This window comes from Eucalyptus grandis, chromosome 4 (assembly GCF_016545825.1).
Source record: "Eucalyptus grandis isolate ANBG69807.140 chromosome 4, ASM1654582v1, whole genome shotgun sequence".
NCBI lineage: Eukaryota > Viridiplantae > Streptophyta > Magnoliopsida > Myrtales > Myrtaceae > Eucalyptus > Eucalyptus grandis.
The window spans coordinates 12365439-12389374 of record NC_052615.1 but is presented as its reverse complement, the minus strand read 5'-3'; the positions used below and the strand labels follow the sequence as shown (position 1 = coordinate 12389374).

Genomic DNA, 23936 nt, shown 5'->3' with positions numbered 1-23936 from the left:
TAATTAGGTAATAATTTTCTCAAGTATCGACAACAATTTATGTCCAATAATTTTTATGAATGATGAAAACATAGTTCGTTCCTGCATTTTTGGTAAGCAATACAAGTAATTTCTTTTAGAAAAATGTTATCAAAATCATCTATTTTCTGTAAACAAAACACACTCTAAGTAAATTAAGATCAGACAATGTTTTTTCTCCATTGGACAAGGGATGATCATCACACTCTATAGTCACATAATGTATGATTAACTAGATGGGAAAATTGTCTAAAAAGTCCTAAACCATTTCATATTTTATCAATTAAGTTCGTCCATCCAATTTTAATGGAAAGTTACTAATGTAGATGTTGGCGGTTTCACGTGACATGACCAGCACTAACGTGGGTAATTTTTAATATTTTTTCTTTTTGTCTTTTTCTAAACTGCCACCTTCCTTCTACTGATGGCCTCCCACTAGCCACAAGTGATGTTTGGCCTTGCTCGCTATAAGTGAGGGGAGCCCTTGCCTGTGGGCATGGCTAGTCGTCGACCATCATTTGTGGCTAGTGACCAAACACCAACAAAAGAAAGAAAAAATAAATAAATAAAAAAGAAAAAGAAGAAAATATTACTATAAGTTATTCACGTCATTGCCGACTATTTTACATGGACATCGATTCTACATGGCACCATCGATGTCCACGTAAAATTAAATTTACTGGATGGACCGACTATAAAAGTGAAAATTCTTAGTATTTAATTAATAAAATTGAAAAGTTTAAGATTAAATTCATAAAAGTGTAATTGGTTTCGGACATTTTGAATAATTTTTCGTTTAGCTAGATCGGGCCAACCAAATAATCCAACACGGGCCGGTCCGGTTTAGAAATGCCACGTGGCGAGCCGCACCTCGTCCAATTGGATAAAAAGTTCAAAAGACGACCGCATTCGACCACCGTCAATGGAACTCACCACCGCCCGCTTCCTCTGCCCCGTCTCCTTCCCGCCGAACCTCTCCTTCCCGCCGTACTCCTCCCCGGGACGGCCCGCCGTCCCTCTCGCCGTCGTCGCCGCCGCCGCCGCCGCCGCCGCCGCCTCCGACTCCGACGATTCGCACCACCCTCGCCGCCCTTCCCTAGCTCAGGCGCTCCAATCCGAGACGCTGAAGACCCTGGAATGGAGCTCCGTCTGCAGGCAGCTCTCCTCCTTCGCCTCCACCTCCATGGGACTCGTCGCCACGCGGGACGCCGACGTCCCGATCGGAGAGACCCCGGCGGCGAGCCGGAGGCTCCTGGACCAGACCGCCGCGGCGGTCCTCGCGGCGGAGTCGCGCCGGTGGGACTTGTCCGGGATTGAGGACGTGTCGGCGGTCGTGGAGTCGGCGAGGAAGGGGGAGCTGCTCACGATAGGGGAGATATGCGCGGTGCGGAGGATGCTGAGCGCCGCGAGGAAGGTGGGGGAGGAGCTCGAGGCGACGGCGGTGGCGGGCGGCCGTGATTCTTTTGGGAGGTGAGTAAGTTTCTTCGTAGCACTTGGCTCGAGTAGCTCGTTAGTTTAGTCGGTGATTAGTTTCTTATACATCGCGGAACTATTTCGGTAATACAGCGATAATATAATTAAAAATAGCATTTTTATAGTCTTACTGTACTTCGGGAACGCAATCTCGAGCCTAACTCGAGCTTAACTCTTGATAAATCCGAGTCTGTTGAGCTCGAGCTTGTTAAATTACTTTGCCTGGTCGATATCGAGCTTGGAAAATTAGGCTGTAGATAAATATCAAGCTGTGGCCTTGAGCTTTCGAGTCTAGTTGAGTTCAAGTGTTATTGTGTTGACTGGACTTGGCTTGATTGCAACCTAGATTTTATAGATAATTACACTCCTTTTCAGTGAGATTATGCATTTGTGATGTGGTTATATGTATTAGGAAGCATAGAGTTTGATGATGCTCTAATTTTGGATAAAAGGATTTGATTGCAAAATGCCAATTCTTGTGCTGTGTGAATGTGGGAATGATTAGTCGGGCAACGTGAGGAGCCTGTTGCATTCAACGTTTGTTGGTTTCTATTGATGCTTAATAAATTCTGTTAATGAAAATGCCAATTACAAGTTGACTCTGGGATGCCATAACTTGTGTTGCTAGAATTTACTCTCATAGTGGTGGAACCAGCGTTGATTGAGAGTAGCTTCCATCTTTCCTCGCTGTTCCTTTCTTTTGTTTCTTGGGTTTTGTGTTAGAGAGATGCCTACAGTGGACACTGCTTAGAAAACTCTCTCTCTCTCTCTCTCTTTCTCTCGTTTTTTATAAAAACAAGCTCTTCCTTAAAAATCTTGTCATGATATAGAAGAAAAAGTGTGCATTGTGACTGCAAGGACAGCTACTACAGATAATACAAATTTGATCATAATCTAAACAATATGAATACATAGTGCCTGTAGCACACTTATTAATGCTGATTATGCTGTGGAAACGTAAATGGTTCTGCTTGAATTAAGTAGCTTTCTCTAAATTGTAAATGTACATTGTGCTACGAGAACAATCACTGCAGATAACACATGGTTGACCATAATGAACATATCATGAATATCATGGTTATTTTGTGCCCTTAGCACACTTGATAATGCTATTAATATGCTTGGAAATGTAAATGGTTCTATTTTAGTTAAGTAGCTTTCATGAAATCCATTCTTTTTGAAAATTCAAAAGGGATTCATATGCATTCTTACTTATAGTGCACTTAGTGAACTTATTAACAAGAATCTTTTTATAAGGGAAGTAGCACACTGGCTTGGACATGATTTGATTCTCTTTGGCAAGTTGGCCTTCAAAGAAATCAACGATTACATTTGTTGAAACTAGAATTATCTCTAATGATGTCACAAACTAACAAGGACAATAACAGGATGATATGAGATGCTACACGTGTGTTTTGGGCATTTGGGGTTTTTGTCGAGATTTGTTCTTTTGGGTGTGTGTGTGTGTGTGTGTTTTGGGGGTGGGGTTGCTGCATGTGTCCCCTTTGTCCTCCTTCCCTCTGTCACTACTATTCTCACTGTGATCTGTTGGAAGTTACATACAACATGTTTGGAACTTCTTATCCTTGGCAAAATTTTCATGATTTCCTTTGCTTCTAATTGCTGTAGACTGTAGATAGCTAGCATTTCACACATGGGATGCTATGGTTAGTCAAAGAGTCATTTTCTCATTGTCTTCTTTTTTGGTTTTATTGGTCACTAATCTGACATGTAGATCAGTTTGGACCAATTGTTTTTTTTTTCCCAAGATTTTATATATGGATTTTGGTTTTAATCAACTGATGAATGTTTGAATAAATATGGGAGTTATAGGTGTTAAGAATTTCTAAAATGTAGCTGGATCCTTCTGTTGTTTCATTGGAAAGAGAGAAACAGAAAATGGATTGTAGTTTTCTAATGATTACTAGTGATTTAGTGTTGATGTAGCGTGTGCTTAATGTAAAACATCAATATTTACTATTTCTTGCATTGTAGTGAGATTTTGATGGTGTCAGTCATTCATTTGTACCCCTTTTCAATGTTTTAAATTAACGAGTCATAAGTAATAGCAAACTAGGCACATCATTATTTGGTGCATGGTTCTTCTTATAGTGACTTGTATAGAAAAATTTTGTTTGGTGAATCCAAAGAGGTCTTGACGTGTTCTTCTTTAACATGAGGAGAAGCATAAGACTATCATGATCTTCTTTTCTCATATTTCTATGATTGCTGGAAGCTTGATGGTCTTCTGAATGTATGCTACATTTAGATAGTTCATTGATTTGCATTATTCTAAATCGACCTCGAAATTATTTTATTAGAGTTGTTGTGGTGAAAGGAGAGTTACATCTCTTTTATCTATTTAGAAAAGAGGGAGAATCTCTTGACTTAATCTTTCTCATGAGATTCGAATGGCTTGACTCTTTCTTTGTTGTGGGATTCAACAGGTACGCTCCACTTCTCAAAATTCTCTATGACTGTGATTTCTGCACAGACCTACAACGGAAGATAGAATATTGCATAGATTGCAATCTCTCAATAATCCTTGATAGAGCTAGTGAAGATCTAGAGATCATCAGATCTGAAAGAAAGAGCAACATGGAAAAGTTGGATTCATTGTTGAAAGAAGTGTCAGCTCATGTTTTTCGTGCTGGGGGCATTGACAAGCCTCTAATTACCACACGCCGTTCCAGGCTTTGTGTTGGTATTAGGGCCTCGCATAGATATTTACTTTCAGACGGAGTTGTTCTTAGTGTTAGCAGTTCTGGTGCCACATACTTTATGGAACCTAAAGAGGCAGTTGAGTTGAACAACATGGAAGTGAGGCTGTCAAATGCTGAAAGGGAGGAAGAGATAGCAATTTTAAGCCTGCTTACTTCTGAAATAGCAGATGCAGGGATACAAATAAAGCACATATTGGATAGGGTTCTTGAAATAGATCTGGCATTTGCTAGAGCTTCTCATGCCCAGTGGATCGATGGAGTCTGTCCAACTTTAAGTTCAGATCATTCTGATGGCTCATGTGATGCTGAAGCTGTTAGACTAGTTGATATTGAAAATATTCGACATCCATTGCTTCTTGAGCCATCACTTGGGCATTCCACTGATGTAGCTGCATCCAATTCCATGGACTTTGCTAATGTAAATAACAGCAGGAGGGGGCTATCATCTAGAGATAACTCAGGAGTCAGTTCTGATTTTCCTGTGCCTGTAGACATGAAAATCGAGCAAGGAACCAAAGTAGTTGTGATCTCTGGGCCTAATACAGGAGGCAAAACTGCTTCCATGAAAACTTTGGGCCTAGCAGCTCTGATGTCTAAGGCTGGCATGTATTTGCCTGCTAAGGGTTCCCCGAGGATTCCATGGTTCGATCTGATTCTCGCAGATATTGGAGACCATCAGGTAGTCTTTCTGTTGTTTATGGCTGATGAACAATTTGGATGGTTTCAGTTTTGTTAATTTTTTGTTCTTACTCCAGTTTTTCCTTGAAGTCCTTGGAACAAAATCTTTCAACCTTTAGCGGGCACATATCTCGGATATGCAAAATCTTAGATGTTGCCTCAGCAGAATCACTTGTCCTCATTGATGAGATTGGTAGTGGAACTGACCCCTCAGAAGGTGTGGCACTTTCTGCCAGCATCTTGCAATATCTCAAGAATCGTATTCATTTAGCTGTTGTTACTACTCATTATGCGGATTTAACCCTTCTGAAGAAAAAGGATGCGCAGTTTGAGAATGCAGCTATGGAATTCTCATTGCAAACCTTGGAACCTACTTATCGGATTCTCTGGGGGAGTACTGGTGATTCAAATGCATTGAATATTGCAAAATCAATTGGATTCGATGGGGAGATAATTGAAAGAGCGAAACAATGGGTGGAGAGGTTAAGACCAGAAAGGCAGCAAGAGCGGAAAGGTTTGCTATATCAATCTTTGCTGGAGGAAAGAGACCGTTTGAAAGCCCAAGCTGAGAAGGCTGCATCTCTTCATGTTGAGGTCATGAATCTTTATCAGGAGGTAGTATTTTGAACGTGCCACCATAATGCAATCTTGTTCAAACTTATTATGTTTGCTGTATAGTTTGTTGCTGCATGTGATCAAAGTAGTTTTCTTGAAATTAGTGAATTAAGTCAGTTTGCTGATGCTAGCATTGAATTAATTCATTAATATGCTTTTTTATTCCTCATGGCATTTGTATTCAATTACGTGTCTTGTGAAATAAATAATGCAGCTGCAGTTGCATCATTGGCTTGGGTCAAGGTTGAATCTCACAATCACTTAATAACATCGTGTTTTTCTTGGCTATAGAGTTCCTAACAGATTTATTGCAAGTCAAGTCAATAGATTTCTCAAAATCAGGTTTATATGATTTTTTTCCCTACTACTCGTAGTTCCAATCGGTGCTCAACTTTTGCAAATTTGATCAAGTTTTAGATATGCCTGTGATATGTGAGTGTGTTTTCTTAATTGCCGGTGGGTCATTGCATTTGACAGTCATACACTTTATAATACTTCTTAACTTACCTTGCACGGACTTAAAATATTAAGTATTAGCTCTAAGTAAGCTGTGTCTTAATTGTTGAGTGTTTGAATCAGATCAAGTGCATTGCATTCACTGTTTGAGATTATAGTTAGTGGAAGTCTTCATCTGTTGGGCACTAGGATATGCTTTATGAGTTGAAATCTCTGATAGCCACTTCAAAGCCATGAGAGGAATTGAAAGATTGATTATTGAAAGCTTATCTGCAAGTTTTACTTCCTTATTAATTATGGAGAAACTTGAGAATTGTGTTGTATGCTGCTGGTTCAGATGGGAAGTTGGCATCTTGACATTTGTCTTTGGCTTACGGCAAAAAATAGATTTCTTCATGGGAACAGAGTGCTTTGTTATGGTTTGTATTATTACAATAGTCACTTACTCATACACCAATCCTTCTACTTGTGCAAAAATCTCTTATGTTTTCTTCCCTCTTCTTATTTGCTCTATATGGTTAAATGAAGATCCTGCATGAGGCAGAAGACATTGATAACCGTCTGAAAGCTCTTATGGCAAAGGAAATGCATCATGCCCAAGAAGAACGAAAGGCAACAGAAATGCAAATACAAGCAGTGGTTGAAGAGTTTGAAAATAACCTTGAAGATGCCAGTCCTGATCAGCTTAATTCACTTGTCAGGAAATGTGAATCCTCAATCGCATCTATCTTAGAAGCTCATCAACCTAGCGAACTAGATTTTCCTGATAGATCGGATGATGCTTTGTTTGTGCCACAGTATGGGGAGCAGGTCCACGTCAAGGGACTGGGTAATAAATTAGCTACTGTTGTTGAAGAAACTGGGGATGATGACACTGTCCTTGTCCAATTCGGTAAAGTAAGAGTCCGGGTAAACAAGAATGATGTTAGAGCTGTTGCCAATAGTAGGAGGAGTCGAGCTTCCAGTTCCATCCCACAGTTAAGGAGGAAGGTTTATGACCACTATCTGAATACTATCATCTTGCCTTTTATGCTTATTCAATTTCTCTATCTTTGTTTTTTACATAGCAAATGCATTATAAGCAGCAGACAGGTAAGATGCTTATATCACTGATCCCTGAGAAAGTGAAATCCATTTCAAGGGCTAGGCAGTTGAATGGATTCACTAGTGCATAGTTGAACTCCGCAATGAAGTCCAGACTTTCAAACTTATATAGGCTCTTCTTGGACTTGCTGTCCGTTATGACGGGAGTCATTCCAAGTTCCAACTAATCTGTATTTATTACAAGTCTGGTCCAATCTTCTGTCCTTAGTTTTCAGAATTGCAGGCTTTAGCCGTTTCAATTGTTGAACATACATTGTAACATCTGTCTTTTCCCTCTTTTCACTTTGCCTCACTAAGATGACTTGTCATGCCATCAATTCCTTGTCGGTTGTAAAATACTCTTTCTTAAATGGAACTTGCAGACAAATTTTCTATGATCCTTTACTGGGATGATTGTGTGGTGTCTTTCAATTCTTCTCTCCAATTGATGGATGCATATGGTTGTTAGGTTGCCAAACACGTGTGTCCTACATTAGATCTTACTTGTGTATTTGAAGGATGGACATGTTTCAGTTTGTCCCTTGTTTGATTGTCAGAATTTCATAATTTGGAATGTTATTGCATGCATGCATTCTTTCTTCCTCTTGGATTATTGTCAAATAGCAAAGCTGGCCTTTTAAGTATTTGGTGCATATTTGGTGTCTTCTCTGTGCACAAAGTAAGATGCTAACTCGATGTTTTTGTTTCCTTCTTAGTCACAGAATAACAATGAAGAGCTCCAGAATCAAGTCGAGGGAAACAAAGATGAAGGCTCTTTGTATGGACCATTATTGCAGACATCAAAGAACACTGTGGATCTTCGAGGCATGCGAGTCGAGGAAGCTGCTCTTGAACTTGACATGGCCATTTCTTCTAGAGGCTCGTACTCTGTCATCTTCATCATTCATGGTATGGGTACTGGAGCTGTTAAGGAACGGGTCCTTGAGATATTGAAGAATCATCCCCGAGTTGCCAAGTATGAACAGGAAAGTCCACTGAATTATGGATGTACAGTTGCATATATTAACTGAAGATTTCTAGGTTGGTTTACCTCGCCCATACTTTAGTTTTTTGGTGATATGGGTCGCTATTCATCCATGAGCAGATTTTCTGGCCTTCCATGAACAATTTTGTTGCGGCCTGAACATTTCTTTCTCCAATTGAAGTGCAATTTGTTAACAGCATGCACTGAGAGGGAATATGTGTATGTATATGTATTCATATTATGTTTCTATGATGATAATTGGGATCAGATTATCTGTGTATTCGAGATCAAGCGCAAATTGTAAAGTTGTCCCGACCATACGGCCCTTCCTTTTTATGGCAGTTAACATGTCAAGCAAGAAAGACCTTTTTTTCTCCCCAGAGATATGTCGAGGAGACTTGAGATTTTTTTGTTTCTGTTTGTTGTTTCGATTGCTCTTGTATATTTGAATACTTTAGGCTGCACATTTCAAAGGGCTTGTAATTTCTCCTCTTCCGAATACTTAAGGAGGGCTGCAGATTTTTCAATTTGTGCTTAAGATTAGTGAATACATCATCAGGATTATTCAACCGCATTCATTGGATTCCGGCACGTTCAATTTATGGACTTGTAATTCTGCAGATGGCATGACAGGATGGTCGAGAGGAAGTGTATGGTGAGAGCTAGCGAGTATTCTCCGCTTTTGTAGAAACTGAGTGAAATTTGAGAGGGCGAAACGAGGTGAAAATGTCCGGCTTGAGCAGGACCCATACGCGACGAGTGAAACCACCATGCAAGTACGTGGGAAAGCCGAGCAGTATATGGTGCACTCATCGAATCTGGCTTATATAATATAAGCGTGCATTTTCATTAACCCCATAGTTGAAAGCAGAGTTCCTGGAGACACATTTCTTTGTGTCTTTATTGTGGCGAAATTATGCAGGAATAATGCTGTATACCTTACAAACTATTGCATTCATCGATCACTCAGTGACCAGGCATCATTGGTTCTTCCCAAGTTGCCTCCGGCATTCCGGTGGCGTGAGATTCCGGAGGAAAAGCAAGAGGTTCAGTGAAAGAAATCGTATGGCCATCAGGTTTAGCTCCGTTTGGCGAGTGTACTGGGTTTCTGCTGACTCCTGATTTACTTGAAGGTGGTGGCGACGGGTACTCAATCAACATACTAAATCCCATGCAGTCCCCGCCGGCGCCGGGGCCATAGTCATCTTTCCTCCCTTGACAGGACATTGGACTGCAATACATGAACTGATCCCGCCACTGGCTTAATGGCGGGTCGTATGGGTCATCAGGAAACCTCGGAATGGGTGCGGGTTCCTTGGACACCCCAGGATTATCGTGCGCGTTAGCGGGCCAGCCGTCGTGGCCTTCGCCATCCGGATCCATATCCCATCCACTAGCCATGCTCAGATCGCGGTGGTCAGGCCTGGCCTCACCAGGCATGTCCTGGCCAAAACCGCCCATGTCGGAGATGGCCATGGTGCCGCCCTCACTTGATGACCCCAGGGTTCCGGCAATTCCTCCGCGTAAGTCCAGATCCGTCGGCTCGCCGGCCTCTTGCCAGTTGGTGCTGCTCATAAGGAGAGACCTCTGAGCAGCGCTCGATCCTAGGCTCAGTAGGAGCGAGATTGCAGCAACGCAAGCCCATTTGGTCGACGCCATTTTTGAAGCTGCACTTTCAGGATCTTTGAAAGGATTCGAATCACATTGACAAAGCATTTAAACAGCAGGTACTGGAAGGCTCGTTAAGCTACCAAGTCGAGCGGCGTGACATGCGATTCGGATGATTCGCGAGGACGGCGGAGTTCGATGTCTTTCGACTCATGTATTTTCGGTTTCGGGTATCATGATGCTTGTGTGAGCATTAGCTTGCGTAGCGTGGATTGATTGTTTTCCAAGTGCGTTAGGATTCATTCCGTGTTGCTCAACGTTTGGTCTACATGACAAAGTACTTGCGCTTGAAGATAGTTGCTAGATGAGCATGGCTAGATTTGCTGAGACTGGTCTACACAGAATGACTCGCCAAGTGAAGTGTTAGAGTGCGAGTCATTCATTCACAAACTGAATGAGAGATACTAATTTAGTTGGTCAATTGGTTTTTTTAAGTAGAAAATGAATGATTTGAAAACTATTTTTCTAAAAATGAGTGCTCATTATTAGTTAAATTAAAAAATTATCTACTACTAATAATTTATGTTTAAATATTCAAGTGCACAATGAAAGCTTTTTTTTACATATTTATTTTTGTAAGTGATACAAGGACTTCTTTAATTTCAAATCACCGTTGGTGATAGGTTTGATCTCTAATATCTTATAATTCCAAGAGCAAATACTCACAGCATAGAAAATAAATCGTCCTTTATATGAAAAAAGATATGATTGCCGCGCTCCTTTATTATTATGGATCGTGGTATAATATCTCAAATCCTCATCATTAAAGTAGCCACATTCTCGCCAGGTCCGCGCAACCCGCCATAAGTGTTTTGTAATGAACCATGATCTTATTATAGATACCGTTCAAGACCTCAAATTTACGAGAGTAAAAATGGATTTCGATAAAATGCGAGAATCTTTCAATAATTAGAAGTTAGGTATGAATGGTGACCGTGGTCGAAAAAATGTTTATATTATTAAGTTTTTAGTAATTCTAATGGCCTAAAGGCAAAACAAAAGCTCAAAGAATTGTTACAAATCCTAAAGAGAATTAATATTTATAATTACACACCTACATAAGTAAATGTAAAGGAAAATAGTAATTTTTCTTTTAGAACTCGGAACTAAAATGTGCATTTCGGATAAAAGCCATAAAAAAAACTCTAAACTTATACCTACAGTGATACATTTATCTCAAACTTTTTTGCCAATATATTTATCTCAAATTTTCTTACCGACACAAAAATCATAAATTTGTATTTATGTGGCACATTTATTCTAAACTTGTAACTGAAATAAAAATCCCAGTTTTATATTTGTGTGAACATTTATTGTCACAGAAAAATGTTTAAATTTTTGATGTTATAAAAACAGTTTCAGGTAAATGTGCCATGCTATACAAGTTAGTGATATATATATTATATAGGTACGATTTTTTGTGTTATAAGAAATAATTTGGGTGACCGTCTTTTTTTTTTTTTTTTTTTTTTTTTTTTTTTTTTGTCTATTGCAATTTGCCCACTTTTTCTCCCGGAAGGAAAACCGGGAGGCGGAACGTCGCGTGGGGGAATGGCGCTCTGACGTGCCATCTCTCTCTCTCTCTCTCTGAAAAATGCCGTGAGCTTCCGTCGTTGCAGAAACCCCGCGGCATTCCCCTCCCCGCCTTCGTCGCCGTCGCCGTCGCCGGAATGTAGAGACGCGTTCGCCGGGAGAGCGCCCGACGACGCTTCCGCACAGCATCATCCCCTCGCCGGTACTCTCTCTCTCTCACGTTGCGTCCGCGCGAAACGGAGTCGACCGGACTGGTTTTGATCAGCGAAGAGTTTGGGACGTCGGGTTGCTCCGCGGGATGTGTTCCGTACCGTAATGTGGATCGTGTCGGATGGCGGGATGGAGAGACTGTTTCGTTGTCTTTAGTGTATGTCCTTCTCTCTGCCTTCGAGTGATGATGATGAAAGGCTGAAACTTGTGAGCTCGGTTACTGGTCGGCAGTGAGAATTTGGGACGCGGGGGGAGTCAAAGGTAGGACCTTTTTCTCGTTTCGCCGCCGCGTGAAAGTGGGTGGTAGCCGATTTACGCGTGGAAATGGATGGCATAATAAAGTGGATAGAAAGAGCGTGCAAGGGTGTTGTTAAAAATTCTGTTTGAGGTTGTCCAATGTCGGTTGTGAAAGAGGCTGGTGGTCGGTTTATAAGTATGACGGAAAGTCTCCTTCTTTTGAGCTACCTTTTAGGGTGAGAGAGGTCAAGACCATCCAACACAAAGCTGAGGCGTGAAGTATGGAGTCGAGGTCGTCGGGGTCAATAAATTGATCGCGCTTTTACATAAGCTGCATTAGATTCTGATATCTTCAGCCTTTGGTATGCATCGCCGAGCGACAGTTTCAGTTGTCTAGGAATTTCCTGATTTCTTTTTTTTCATAAATTTCTTTGCTTTTTTACGTGGTAAGTTTGCTTGCTTTGTACAATTGTTCCGATATTTTTCTGCGACTTTTTGAAGGCCCAATGTGTTTCTAGAGTGATGCGTAGGTATTTGGCCTTTTTGCTAATTGCTGTATGTTTGTACCATAAGGCAAATAGCTCACTTTCCTAGCTAGTGAAATAGTTTTGATGCCATGAACTGACATTGTAACTAAGCTCGTTTATGAAAACTGAAAATGTTGTCAGTTGATAAATGGTTTTATTGGCATGCAAAATAGGATTTCATGTGTGTTGCCATCTGTTTTGAAGAATCCTCTTATTGCAAGGTTATGTGGAAATCACCAGATCCAAGAATGCATTATGTGGCGCTCGTTTGTCACACAGCATACTTGATTTAGGTGCCTTCGACTTCTCTCAAATGGATTATCTTGTTTTTGTGCCATTTTACTCTCCTTAGCATAGCCTTTTCCACAGTTTATTGCTAAGTAATTGCTCGATATGGGTGGTCCTCCTACGGCAGAGGTTCAAGTCTTACTGAATTATGAATGAAGTTGTCTTGATTCTATTGATTCCGGAATTGCCATATGGTCTGCTATTGCCTGTATACACAAGGCTCGCTAGACATCAATAAGTGAATCATGCACTGTGTTTCTCATCATATTTGGAGTGGCTTAGCTTGTTATTTTCTTTTCTGGTAGTATTTGTCCTGATGCCTAACTATGGAACTTGATCGCATGAGTGAGTGATTTGCACAGGCATATTCATCCTCTGTAATCTAAGTAAATTGCATTCACTTCCTGCACTGATGCTTTATAGAACCATTGTGTATTGAATAATGATGTGCATTTGTTTGTGAGTTGTGATGTGCACAGGAGACATGAAATCTTAAGAACACAAACCTCATCGGTAAAATCTTCTTTTACAATGTGTAATTAAATGTATGACTGCCCACCCCCTCACTGGAAAAAAATCCCAACCAAAATGAAAAAGGGACAAAAATTTAATGACTGGTAATCTTGGATAATATGCATATCCACTTTTTATTGCTTAACACATTAGGTTCTTGTCGTAATAATGAGTTAATTTTTCCTTAGGAAGGTGTAATAAGTGTTAAGACTTTTCCCATCTACCGAGAAAATGGTCCAAACAAAAACGACAAGGAAGGAAAAAAAAAAAAAAAAACAACAGGAAATCTGGGTTTCATCTGTGCATATTCATCTATTTTTGCTTACCGCATTATGTCCTAATGATATGGCAACTCTTTAATTATCGCCCTTGGTTTTGCCATTCATTTTGTAAGTAAGTTTCAAGTTTGGCTGTATTTAAGAACACTTTTGAGGAAACATCGAAATTTTTCTCGCGGTGCCGTCAGTGTTTTCTCTCTCTCTCTCAAAGAAACAGATTTCCTAGGTCACATTAGGGTTGAAATGAGAGAAACCCACTCTACAGGTGCAGATACCACTGACCACTTATCTGGTAGTGATGTGAAAAGAGGATCTCGTTCATCATCATCAAATGGTAACCTCCGTCCGAAGCCATTTCAAGCAGGTGCTAATACCAGATCTTCAAACCTAAAATGGCGTCCTGTTTCAACGGGTAGTGTTTCAAGTTCTCGGGGAAAAGAGCATGTCAAAGCCAAACTCTGTTCGCTTGAGACTGCCAAACCTTTGAAACTGGATTCAAAGTTGCCGTCCATCTCCAATAATAATCCAGACTTTCAGCCGAATCCCATCATGGAGATGCACAAGGACACAGAGAATTTCCTGTTTAAAATGCTTGAAGATGGATTTCAGCTAGATAGGGATGTGATTGGCAAAGTACTTGGTAAACATTTTTAGCACTGCTATCCCATTGATATTTTATACATCCTCTTTTCTTGAAAAATAGTTTAAGTTTAATTTGCAGAATTAGGGTACAAGTATTATCTGAGCCTGAGAAAATTCTTGAATACAGTATTACATCATTCTCTATTTGGAGATTTGGAAGTTTTCCTTAATCATAGATATCTGAAAGTTACATTGAGACAATCTAATAGATTGGTTTATTTCTCAATTGCTTGCAAGAGAGATGACTCACATGAACAGTTTTTTGACAATGGTGGAACTTCCTTAGTATTTTTTTTTGGCACACCTAAAGCAGGACATTGGTTTGAAAATGAGTTAGTGATTTGAATTATGAGTAGAGCACTGATAGAGTTTTTTTATCTGCAAAAGGTTCTTGGTATAGAAAATGAGGGTGGTTGTGAGAATCCAATATGTGTGAGTCAAAGTCACAAACAAAATTTTGATACTTATAAAGAATAAATGGAACACTTATGATCACACGTGAGCAGAAAATATCAAAGAACTTTCTCATATCTATCAATCTGCTTGAAGGTTAGCAGTCAATAGGGAAGTAATGTCCATGTAAAGCAATGAGTTTTACAGGGGAAAAAAATAAGCCTCTTAAAGAAAGGGAGTAAATTTGACTACCAGGCTATAGGAGACCAAGAAAGAGGGATGAGAAAAGCCTTCGGTCATATTTATGTTACTTGATGGCAATGGACAGACAATTAAACCTAAAGATGGTCATGGATGAAATTTCCAAGTTGCTGTCTAGTTTTTTCATTCTTCATTTTACCTAGATATTAGAGATAGATTTACTAGCCATATAAGTTTCTTGACAAATTAGTGAAGAAGAATTTAAAAAGAAGAAGATGTGAAGCTAGCAGCTTTTAATGACCTTATAAATGGTTGGGCACCAGAGGAGAGAGTGATGTGTATAAATTCGCTAGAACAAGAGAAGGACTAGAGATCTGAACCAAGTAAGATGAAGTAAGGACGAGTTTGCACAGGACCTAGTTGCAAAGGATGAGGTTAAAGATAGAGGAGAAGTTATTGGTTTAATTTCTTCAATGAAGGTTCTGGAAGAAATACTTTATTTGGGGGAGTTGAGTAAGAGTGAAGACCTGTCCTTCTATCAACAGATTAGGAAACATGAAGTTTTTGTGGCTTTGAAGGGGAAAAATTAGAACTGGCGGAACCAAACTGCCATCAATTTAACTTTGAAAAGATAAGGAGGAGATAGTTATCTCATACACTTATTAACCCTCAGTAAAATCTCTGGAGCAAAGGACATGCTTGATTAGTGAAGGAAAAGCACTTGGTAGCGATATATCACAATAGAGAGGGTATCCAATTGTGCTAATTTCAGAATAGGAAAATGAGTAGTTTACCATGTCTTGAAGCAAAAGTTACATATTTGGACAGCCAACATAGTTTGTGCTTAGAGGATGGAATATCAAGGCAATTTGCTAGGTGCGGAGATTTGTATGGAGATAGCACATGAAAGGGTTCAAAGAAAAATAATTTGTTGGATTTAGAGAAGGAGTAATCACCCATAAGCAAGCTATAAAGAGTATGTATGACAGAGTTATGGCTCCAATAAGGACATATGGAGAAGAAACGGAGGACTTGCATATAGTCCTAGAGTTATACTAAGTCATCATCTTTTTTCTCTAGTGATGATCTTGTTAACTGAGGATATCCATGATTATATATCTTGTTGCATTATTTTTTAAAATGGTATTGTATCAAACAAAACTCGAGTAGAAGTAAATGCTGAGCTCAAACTTTAGAGGAAAATGTTGGAACTTGGAATTGAAGGGTTCTTATGTTTGCTGGTCAAAGGCAATTCATATGGAGTGTAAGTCCAGAAGAAGTAGAGGTTCAAGGTACAAAAGGGGCCAGAATTAGAGACTGAGAAGTTCCCAAAAAAAATGAATGTTTCCAATATATAAGATCAACTTTGCAAAATGATGAAGAAATTGATGGAGATTTTATCTAGAGAAGAGAATAAGGATGAATGAAGTGGGGCACATCCATTGCTTTTTATGAGCACTGAATAGGGCTGATGATGTTTTATGGCATGGACTATCGGGGGTCAAATGCCAAAGTTTGCACAAAATGCATCTGGCAAAGACACAAACATTCGTCGGATGTGTGCATGCTCAAGAAAAGATCTGATTGGAGTTGTATTTTTCAGAGAATAAGTGATTGAGGCCCTAATCTATGTGGAGAGAAGTTCACAAGAGGTGGTTTGAACAATTACATGGCCTTTGGATCCCCTATGAACATGTACAATTATATGATGAGTTTACCAGTTGAGAGGGGAAGGAGAAGAAAAGAGATGAAAGATTGGAGTACATAGATCTTACATAAGACTTTAAAAAACAGATTGTGTGATGGCAATTTGTACATATAGTGATCCTGCTTGTAGCAGTATGTCTTAGTTTTGTTGTACTGGAATAGGTTCCTGACAAACAAGAGTGTCAGATCTTCATGACAATGACATAATGAGATGAAGACCATGAACATCAGTTTGTGAAGTTAATGATAGGTTCAGGAGGATGTTGCTCAAAGGCATATTCACAAATGTATGGACTTTTCTTTGGGAAGTATCTTATTGCATTATGGGGAAAACCACAAAATCAGTTTTTATTCTCTCCTGGTGTATGCTGTTGGAGACCCTAGCTTGTGGCTAATACAGAGGTTTGAGCATGAGAATATTCCTGTAATGCTGACTTGCAACTTGTGCTAATGATTTCAAGCCATTTCTACTCTTATATTGTATGGCAGAATGCACCGATGGTGATTTTTGGAAGTACATTTACAATGTTATTAGTGAGGCCATAGTTTCTGTGCTTGATACTATCCCCTTTGTATCTGAGCAACAATACATTCTGGTTCTAGTATTGACTCTTCAAAGAAAGGAAATGTATGCTAGGTATAAAACCAAAATCGGCATTAGGAACTTTATGCTAGGTGAGAGGAGTTCCACCATTTGCTTATACAAAAGCAATATTAGTTTGTGTGTCAAACGACACTCGAATGCTAAAATTTATCTTGTTACTGTCACAGCATCACATAATTTCAATTTGCATATCATCTTGTGGAGATAGATTATATATTAGCTTATTATTATGTTGAACAAAACCACTCAATCATGCTGTGCCTCACAGCGGAAAGATGTACAGATTGTCATGCTTGTCATCCTTTTATATATTGGTCATTTTGCAGTAAATTCCAAGGTCATACGGCCTAAAGCTTTAGCATTCATATGCCCCTATGGTTATCCTATATGTCTGATTTTATAAACAAATATCCCCTTCCTAGGATTTGCAATACTTCTACCTGATGATGATATTTTTTCTAGCATGCAGACGTATAGATGAAGAGAAGACAAAAAAGATTATGAAAAAAAAACTTTTTTTTTATAAAGAAAGAGAGGAATACTTAAATTATCTGTTTACAGTTTCTTTTTCTAGATTTTACTAAACAGGGGCTAAATTTTGAAAGATCTGATTGAACATGTGCACCAATTCCATTGTGCATATGCATAACATGCATAAAATACAATGAGATGGTTGGTGAGAGAGAGAGGATAATTTATGAATCTGGAATGCAGATGATATATGATCTTAATAAATGAGATGAATGCAGCATCATGTATTCACATATGATACAATGAAATGGCTGACAAACAGTACTTCAACTTGATGCAGGGATATGTGGATACGATGTGAAAGAGGTATGTATAATTGATTACCCATGTTTTGAAATGATAATATTCTATATTATTTCCACTGGAGTTCATCTTATTCAAGAAAACCCGATCACGTTGAGGCCATATTGTACAATTAATGAGTGACTTTCCAAGTTAGATACAAGCCAAGTATAATTATTATGCTCAATTGTGATTCTAAATATTTAACTCAAGTGGAATGCTTGGTGAATAAGTTAAAATAGAACGATTATTACGGTTTCGTTGTTTGCTTGCTACATATTAATAATATGGCAATGGATAGGAAATGATAATCGTTGGAATATCCAACCAAAAGCTTAAGCCATTAGGGCAACGTAAGGCTCATATAAATCCCGTAGAGAAGTGATGTGAGATACTTTTAACACCCTCCCTCATTTGTAGACCAGATTTAGGGCAACACTGGAATTGATGAACAGGGAACCTCACAAAACCTAGTTTTGATACCCTGTTACAAAGTCTAAAATGAAAGTTTAACCTATTAGGTGGAAGGAGAATATATCAATACGAAGCCTATATAAATCCTGTGTACATGCAATGTGGTATGCTTAAAAAATAATGGAATGTCAAAACTGTTCTTATAATATATTACAAGAAAGAGAAGATTAGGATGCACTTCGAAATTTGTAAATTAAATAATAAAGAAATGAGCATTCCTTTCCCTATTGTAAATTCCAACCCATCAACAAATAGGTTGGTAAGTGCCTTTTTTGTTGGTTGTACGGATGGGCATAAATGCTGTGCTAGAAAAGTTCAACTTTACTTTGTAGCATAAAGACAGAAATTCTTCAATTCGGTTCTGAAATGAACATAGAAAGACCCTTTACGTTTTATCTTGCTGTGGAAATTGCTTAGATATTCTCTCTTGACAGAATGTCATCGTAGTAACTTATGTGAAGAGACTAGTCACATGTGATTGTCTTCAACATTGACTGTTCAAAGAAATGGGTGAGAGCGATAGCTGATACAAGCCTTAAAGGGTAAAATTTCTAGTAGGCTAAACTTGGCTGTTGAATAAATACATTTCAAGTGCAGTCAATTCTTAATTGTAAATGTTTAACTTCCGTACCTCATGATCAAATACAAAATGATAAGACAAGTTCATGATATTACTAACTTCTGATAATCTTGCATGTCTTTTTTCTCAGAGCTTTGAGAAACTAATTGAATTTTCAGCCATAGCTTCAAAGGAAAGGAGCAACTTGGATGGAGAGTCACTGAAAAAGGTTGGTCAGAATGTAAAGTTTCTCTTGCATGGTGCTTTAATTGTACCAGTACTTCTTAAAATTTTCTGGGACTGCTCAGTGCTTAGTGATTTTATAAACCTAATTTGTCATCTTAGACCAGAACTATCTGACTGATAAAGGTGCACTGCAGGCATAAAATTCATAAATTTTTCCGTATATCAAATTTATACTTACCAATTTACTTATTCAGTGAGCCAGGCATGTCAAGTTTCTCATCTCAACTTGAACCAGGATGATGGCCATGTTTGTTAACTCACAGAATTTATGGATAAATTTCACTTGTCTCTTAAGAAAGATAGAACAGATAGAAATACTAATGTTTGCCTCTAAATTTCAAATTTAATGCACGTAAACACCAGAAATTGTACTCTTTTATAGACAAGGAGAATGATATGTCTCCTCTTGCACCAGAGATTGGTCAGTGTGAAATTTACCACCTGCAAATCCTTAAAGTTCTGTGAGTATGGTTTGAAGGAATAACCAGTTAAAATAGGTGGATTTGGGGCCTACAAATGGGGCCTTTTAATTTTTATTGAATAAAGCAGAGCTTCTTAATTGTTACAAATTTATTGGTGTTATCTGGGGCCATGAGGGGGATAATTGAAACATTTAAATAAATATTGACAAACACGGGGAACGCTTTTGTGGTTCTCTAAATTAATGTGACCCAAAACACTTAATTAATGCATGTGAAGGCCCTGGGTATATTGGTTAAATAGTGCAATGCAACGCCCTCCCTCATTCTTGTTCTTCATTTGGTTTGTCACAAGTTTACATTAAGGATCAATGTCAATGATCATAAGAGCAAGTTGATATAGCCTGTTGTACATGGTTGGATTCAAGGTGTTACCAACAAATTTTGACTCCGCAGCTCAAGTTGCTGTCTCACCTGATAGGATACCTTATCCTGGTCAGAATGTTTACAAGAGTCCATATTTGGTTCTTTGGAAGATGGTTATTAAGCATACTATTCTATTTTCCTTGAACGTAATTTTTTTAATTATGTGATGTTAACATCTGTATGATTCTGTCATTTGTTTTTACGGCATAGTGATATATGCTCTCCTTGTTAATTTGTTTTGTTCATCTCTGACTTCTGTTACAGCATAGAGATATAAACCCTGCATCTGAAATGCTTTGCCCACCAAAAATGTTGCGAGACACTAAAAATGCAGGAGGGTATGCTTATTGCCTTGTACTTATTTCATGAAAACATCTTTCCTTCACCCAAATCTTTCAGCTCAATCCCAAATGTGCTTATTTTTCTGGATGTCGTCTCAAAAACTGAGTTATTACAACCAATAGTCATTTTCACAGGGAAAAGAATCAGCTTGTGACTACCATATTTTCCTTCTAGTTACATGCACTGGTTTCTTTTGTTGCAGAGAAAGAAGTGGATTGTCCAAACCTAAGTCTGCTGAACTGACTAGACAACAAATAGAGAAGCAGAATCAAGAAAAGGAAATATTGGCCACACTATTTAGTGCTTCCAAGATAAACAATGATGAACCTCACCTCACAACTGGTAGGAGGAGGTCATTTCTTGGTAATTCTTGGAGGAGATCTAGAGCATTTGGCAAGGTGGTGATTCCGCTACCAGAAGATTTAAGTCCTGAAGACAAGGTTCAAGTAACAGACACAAACTGTGAAAATAATGACCGCGGTAATTTACTTTTTAAGACTTCATTTCTTGTATGATGGGAAGACGCTATGAAGTTATGATCTAGCGGAGCTTGCACTCGCCCTTCAATAGTCCCTTAAATAAACCTCAGCAGGAACTTACTCTTGGGCTTTTAGTCTCTACTGTGAACATTTTTGTCCTAGTGGTCCTTGGAAGTTGTGAATTCAGGTTGCTATTGATTGCAAACAATATCAGAACCCTTTCACTTTCCTAACCCATGAGTTCCTTGTGCATCTTAAGATAAATACCGTCTGAAATTTTTTACCTACTAGTTGCTAAAGGCCTAAACTATCGATGTGTAGAGGTCCTTGGATACAGAAGTTGGAGATAAACTTATATTGGCCAATAGTGGATTGCATGTTAAATCCTCCTGTTAGACTCTAATGATACTTCCCTTCTTCTGAATATCTGCTCTTAATATCTGAAATTTGCCCATGGAAGCTGCATAGGCCAGCTTCATGACATCATATTCTCTCGTATGAAAGGAACCATACTCTGTACTTGATCTCCTGTTAATGTGGTACTTTCTGACTCCAATGCTTAGATATGCACCCTGCAGATACAATTTTCTCATTGAAGAAACTTGTGTGAGTATAGAGTTATAGCATGAATAACGGAGTCATTTTGAAGTTTACTGGTGATATGATGGATTTATGAGCTTAGAAAAGTTTCACCCTGGAATATTCGATATTCAAATTCAAATGAAAGACTTATGGGGAGCTGGTTATGCAATACTGTCTATTGATGTGTGCATTGATTTTTCTCTCCTCTTTTTGCCGTTTCCTTTATTTGTCCTTATTTGAGAAAGTAACTGTTTATATAGATGTGGAAGATGCGTATGAAGTTCTCCGGAAGGCTGTATTGGAGCATCGCAGAACTATGAGAGAATACTACACAGCAGTGAGTGACTTCTTCCTATTTTCTTTTTTTTTTTCCTAATTGCGTGGTGAATCTCATTCTGTTTAAAGTGTGCTGAAAATAATGTAAAGTTGTGCGCAATCTATATATCAGGCTGTTGAAGCTTATGCTAATGGAGATCGGGCTTTGGCTGAAAGACTCATGGAACAGGTAAAGCTTATAAATGTCTCTGAATATACTAGTAGTTATGTCTTGATAAGTTTAGAAGGCCAACAACAGTCCTCTTCAAGATTCTCGGTAGGGCAGGTTTGATTCCATCAGTCCATGGTACTATCAGGGATTCAAGCTTGACAAAGTTGTGATTTGAATATGCAAAGAATTGGCCACTCAATTTCTATCGATTCATAAATGAGGTACAAAAGTTGATGGACGTTAAATAGATTCTAATTGGTCTGTAGAATGAAGACGAGGCTGAAGTGGAAGATGCTGAACAGGTCAATGCCAACCTGAAGAATCTTACTTCTCCCACTCCGCAAAGGGGGTCCTTGACCAATTCAGTGATATCTGAGTTCCATTGATTGATGGAAAAATATTTCAACATCCTTGTCCTTTTATGCAGGAACTTTAGATAGGAGCTTTTTCATTGGCCTTGCATTGCCAATGATATAATGCTGGAAGTGGACCCTGCCTTCTGAATCATGCTACTAATCTGATGGGATTGTCATGCTTTCATACTTGTTACCATAAGTGGTTTTTTATGGGAGCTTGTATTGGATGATGTTCTCAAAGCTCTAACAATCACCGGCATCCATATGTCGAACTTGCCATATTTTCAATCGTGACCTTCAATTACTTATGGAAAATCTTATTGGAAGCAAATAAGTGATCCTTCTTTGAGATATTACGGCGAAGCTTCAAAGGTTTCTAAGTGCAGCCTGTATCTCATCAAAACTGATGGTTTTTAGGCATGTGCTGATTGGTTTGTGTGGATGGGTTGGCCGCCCGTACTTTGGAAGTTTAAAAAGAAAAAATTCTGGAAAATGATATGATAATTCTTTGTTATACCAGGGACACTTCTACCAGAAAAAAGCACGTGAAGCAGATGAAGAATCCAATGCAAAGATTTACGAGACAAGGTATTACCTTTTTGTAGGAGGATCTTGAGCTCAACAATGCTCATAACAGAGTTAATGCAAGTGAAAAATGTTCATAGAAAACATATTCCATGCTTTGAACATCTCTTTTACCTTTTGTGATTTCGGGGAAGGATTTAAAGGACTTACTCATCGTTATTGTTCTCTTTGTGATCAGTGGTGGAAATGCAGATGCGAACGATGAATTTTTGCTTGACCTGCATCAACAAGATCCCAAGGAGGCAGTTAGTCTCATGAAGCATCATCTGCTATCGCTTTCTGGCATCTATTGTCAGTTACTTTCCCTATCATGTGACTTTTGCTGTAATTACGACATGGAGAAAGAAAGTGTGGTAATAACACGTGATTTATTTTCTGTCAGCTTACCTCAAAGTTGTCATCGAATCTAATGGTACCAATACCTCTGAAAGAGCTCGTAGGCGAAGGGTACGTTTCACTTTCTTAAACATTAAGTTCAACAGAACTCCCAACAGAATCCGCATGATCCTTGTTTCTTTTATTTTTAAGAGACTGTTGATCATGTCGTTGATTTACGTGCTTTTATTCATACAGATCTTGCAGCTTCTGGAGAAAGAATCCATCGAATGGACTGAAGAAGGAACTGCAGGAACCATTTTGATTGCGCTGGACAAAATCCAGCGAGAACGGTTGAGCTTTTACAAGAAGAAATCTGGGAGTACATCTCCTTTCTGAGAAGTTTATCTGTGATGAGAATCCTGGTCATTCTTTGCTCACCTATTACTGGTCTGGAGGGCCATTTGGACATATGATGGACATTGAATTTTCATTTGAGGTTGTTGTCTCAGTACTGGTGAAAGTGATCCATTCACATTTGGACTTTTGGTGTCTCTTCTGAGAAGTCATCTATAATAAGTGAGGACTTTCATGGAGGTTTAATAATTGTCTTGCATATGCCCGTCAATCTTTTTCTACAGCACATTTGTGTTTCAACACCCTTCTTTCAACACTTCTCTTGGTCGACTTCTCTTTCTTCTTCTTCGTCTTTTTGGCTTTTAATCGTGCTTTATGTCTGTAAAAGATATGTATAGTACAGACGTAAGAGCACAATGAATCCCTTTGACAATGATGAATTGGATTCATGCATACTTTGAGAATTGTACTCACTTATTTGTGGTCAGGTCAATGTAAACGCTATGCATGCCAACGGGAAGTATATGTATATCACATTTCTTAATATATGGATTATACTTTGGTTCTAGGTATTTAACATTTGATTATAGCATTGGACAAGGTCTAAGGTGAGGATTAATGGATATATGAAACAGGTTTGTTATTATCATTTATATGGAAAATT

The 23936-nt window shown here is 38.7% G+C and overlaps 2 protein-coding genes across 4 annotated transcripts; both read left to right on the top strand.

The window, feature by feature from the left end:
• Nucleotides 1-940: 940 nt before the first annotated feature.
• LOC104441022 (endonuclease MutS2) lies at nucleotides 941-8558 on the top strand. Its single transcript, XM_010054020.3, has 5 exons — nucleotides 941-1488; nucleotides 3939-4893; nucleotides 4983-5507; nucleotides 6492-6953; nucleotides 7763-8558. Exons 1-5 carry the CDS (start codon nucleotides 941-943, stop codon nucleotides 8075-8077), a joined length of 2805 nt encoding a protein of 934 aa, XP_010052322.3. The 3' UTR covers nucleotides 8078-8558.
• A 2665-nt stretch (nucleotides 8559-11223) lies between these two features.
• On the top strand, nucleotides 11224-23827 carry LOC104441021 (putative nuclear RNA export factor SDE5). 3 transcript variants are annotated; one of them, XM_039311016.1, is made up of 12 exons: nucleotides 11224-11434; nucleotides 13551-13925; nucleotides 17644-17669; nucleotides 18830-18907; nucleotides 20034-20107; nucleotides 20314-20591; nucleotides 21433-21509; nucleotides 21621-21677; nucleotides 22536-22603; nucleotides 22779-22891; nucleotides 22983-23047; nucleotides 23174-23827. In XM_039311016.1, exons 2-12 carry the CDS (start codon nucleotides 13835-13837, stop codon nucleotides 23312-23314), a joined length of 1068 nt encoding a protein of 355 aa, XP_039166950.1. In that variant the 5' UTR covers nucleotides 11224-11434; nucleotides 13551-13834; the 3' UTR covers nucleotides 23315-23827. The 3 variants fall into 3 exon arrangements, with proteins under 3 accessions (XP_039166950.1, XP_039166952.1, XP_039166951.1); XM_039311018.1 differs by having other exon boundaries at nucleotides 11235-11434; nucleotides 13557-13925; XM_039311017.1 differs by lacking the exon at nucleotides 11224-11434 and adding an exon at nucleotides 11809-12041.
• The last annotated feature ends 109 nt before the right edge of the window (nucleotides 23828-23936 follow it).

What these genes read in the sequence shown, in the direction of transcription:
- LOC104441022 (XM_010054020.3), top strand. Translation starts at nt 941, where the DNA reads ATGGAACTCACCACCGCCCGCTTCCTCTGCCCCGTCTCCTTCCCGCCG. An exon ending in CAGATATTGGAGACCATCAG is followed by an intron (nt 4,894 to 4,982) that starts GTAGTCTTTCTG and finishes TTTTCCTTGAAG; the next exon opens with TCCTTGGAACAAAATCTTTC. An exon ending in TCATGAATCTTTATCAGGAG is followed by an intron (nt 5,508 to 6,491) that starts GTAGTATTTTGA and finishes GGTTAAATGAAG; the next exon opens with ATCCTGCATGAGGCAGAAGA.
- LOC104441021 (XM_039311016.1), top strand. Translation starts at nt 13,835, where the DNA reads ATGGAGATGCACAAGGACACAGAGAATTTCCTGTTTAAAATGCTTGAA. An exon ending in CTGTGAAAATAATGACCGCG is followed by an intron (nt 20,592 to 21,432) that starts GTAATTTACTTT and finishes CTGTTTATATAG; the next exon opens with ATGTGGAAGATGCGTATGAA. An exon ending in ATCGCTTTCTGGCATCTATT is followed by an intron (nt 22,892 to 22,982) that starts GTCAGTTACTTT and finishes ATTTTCTGTCAG; the next exon opens with CTTACCTCAAAGTTGTCATC.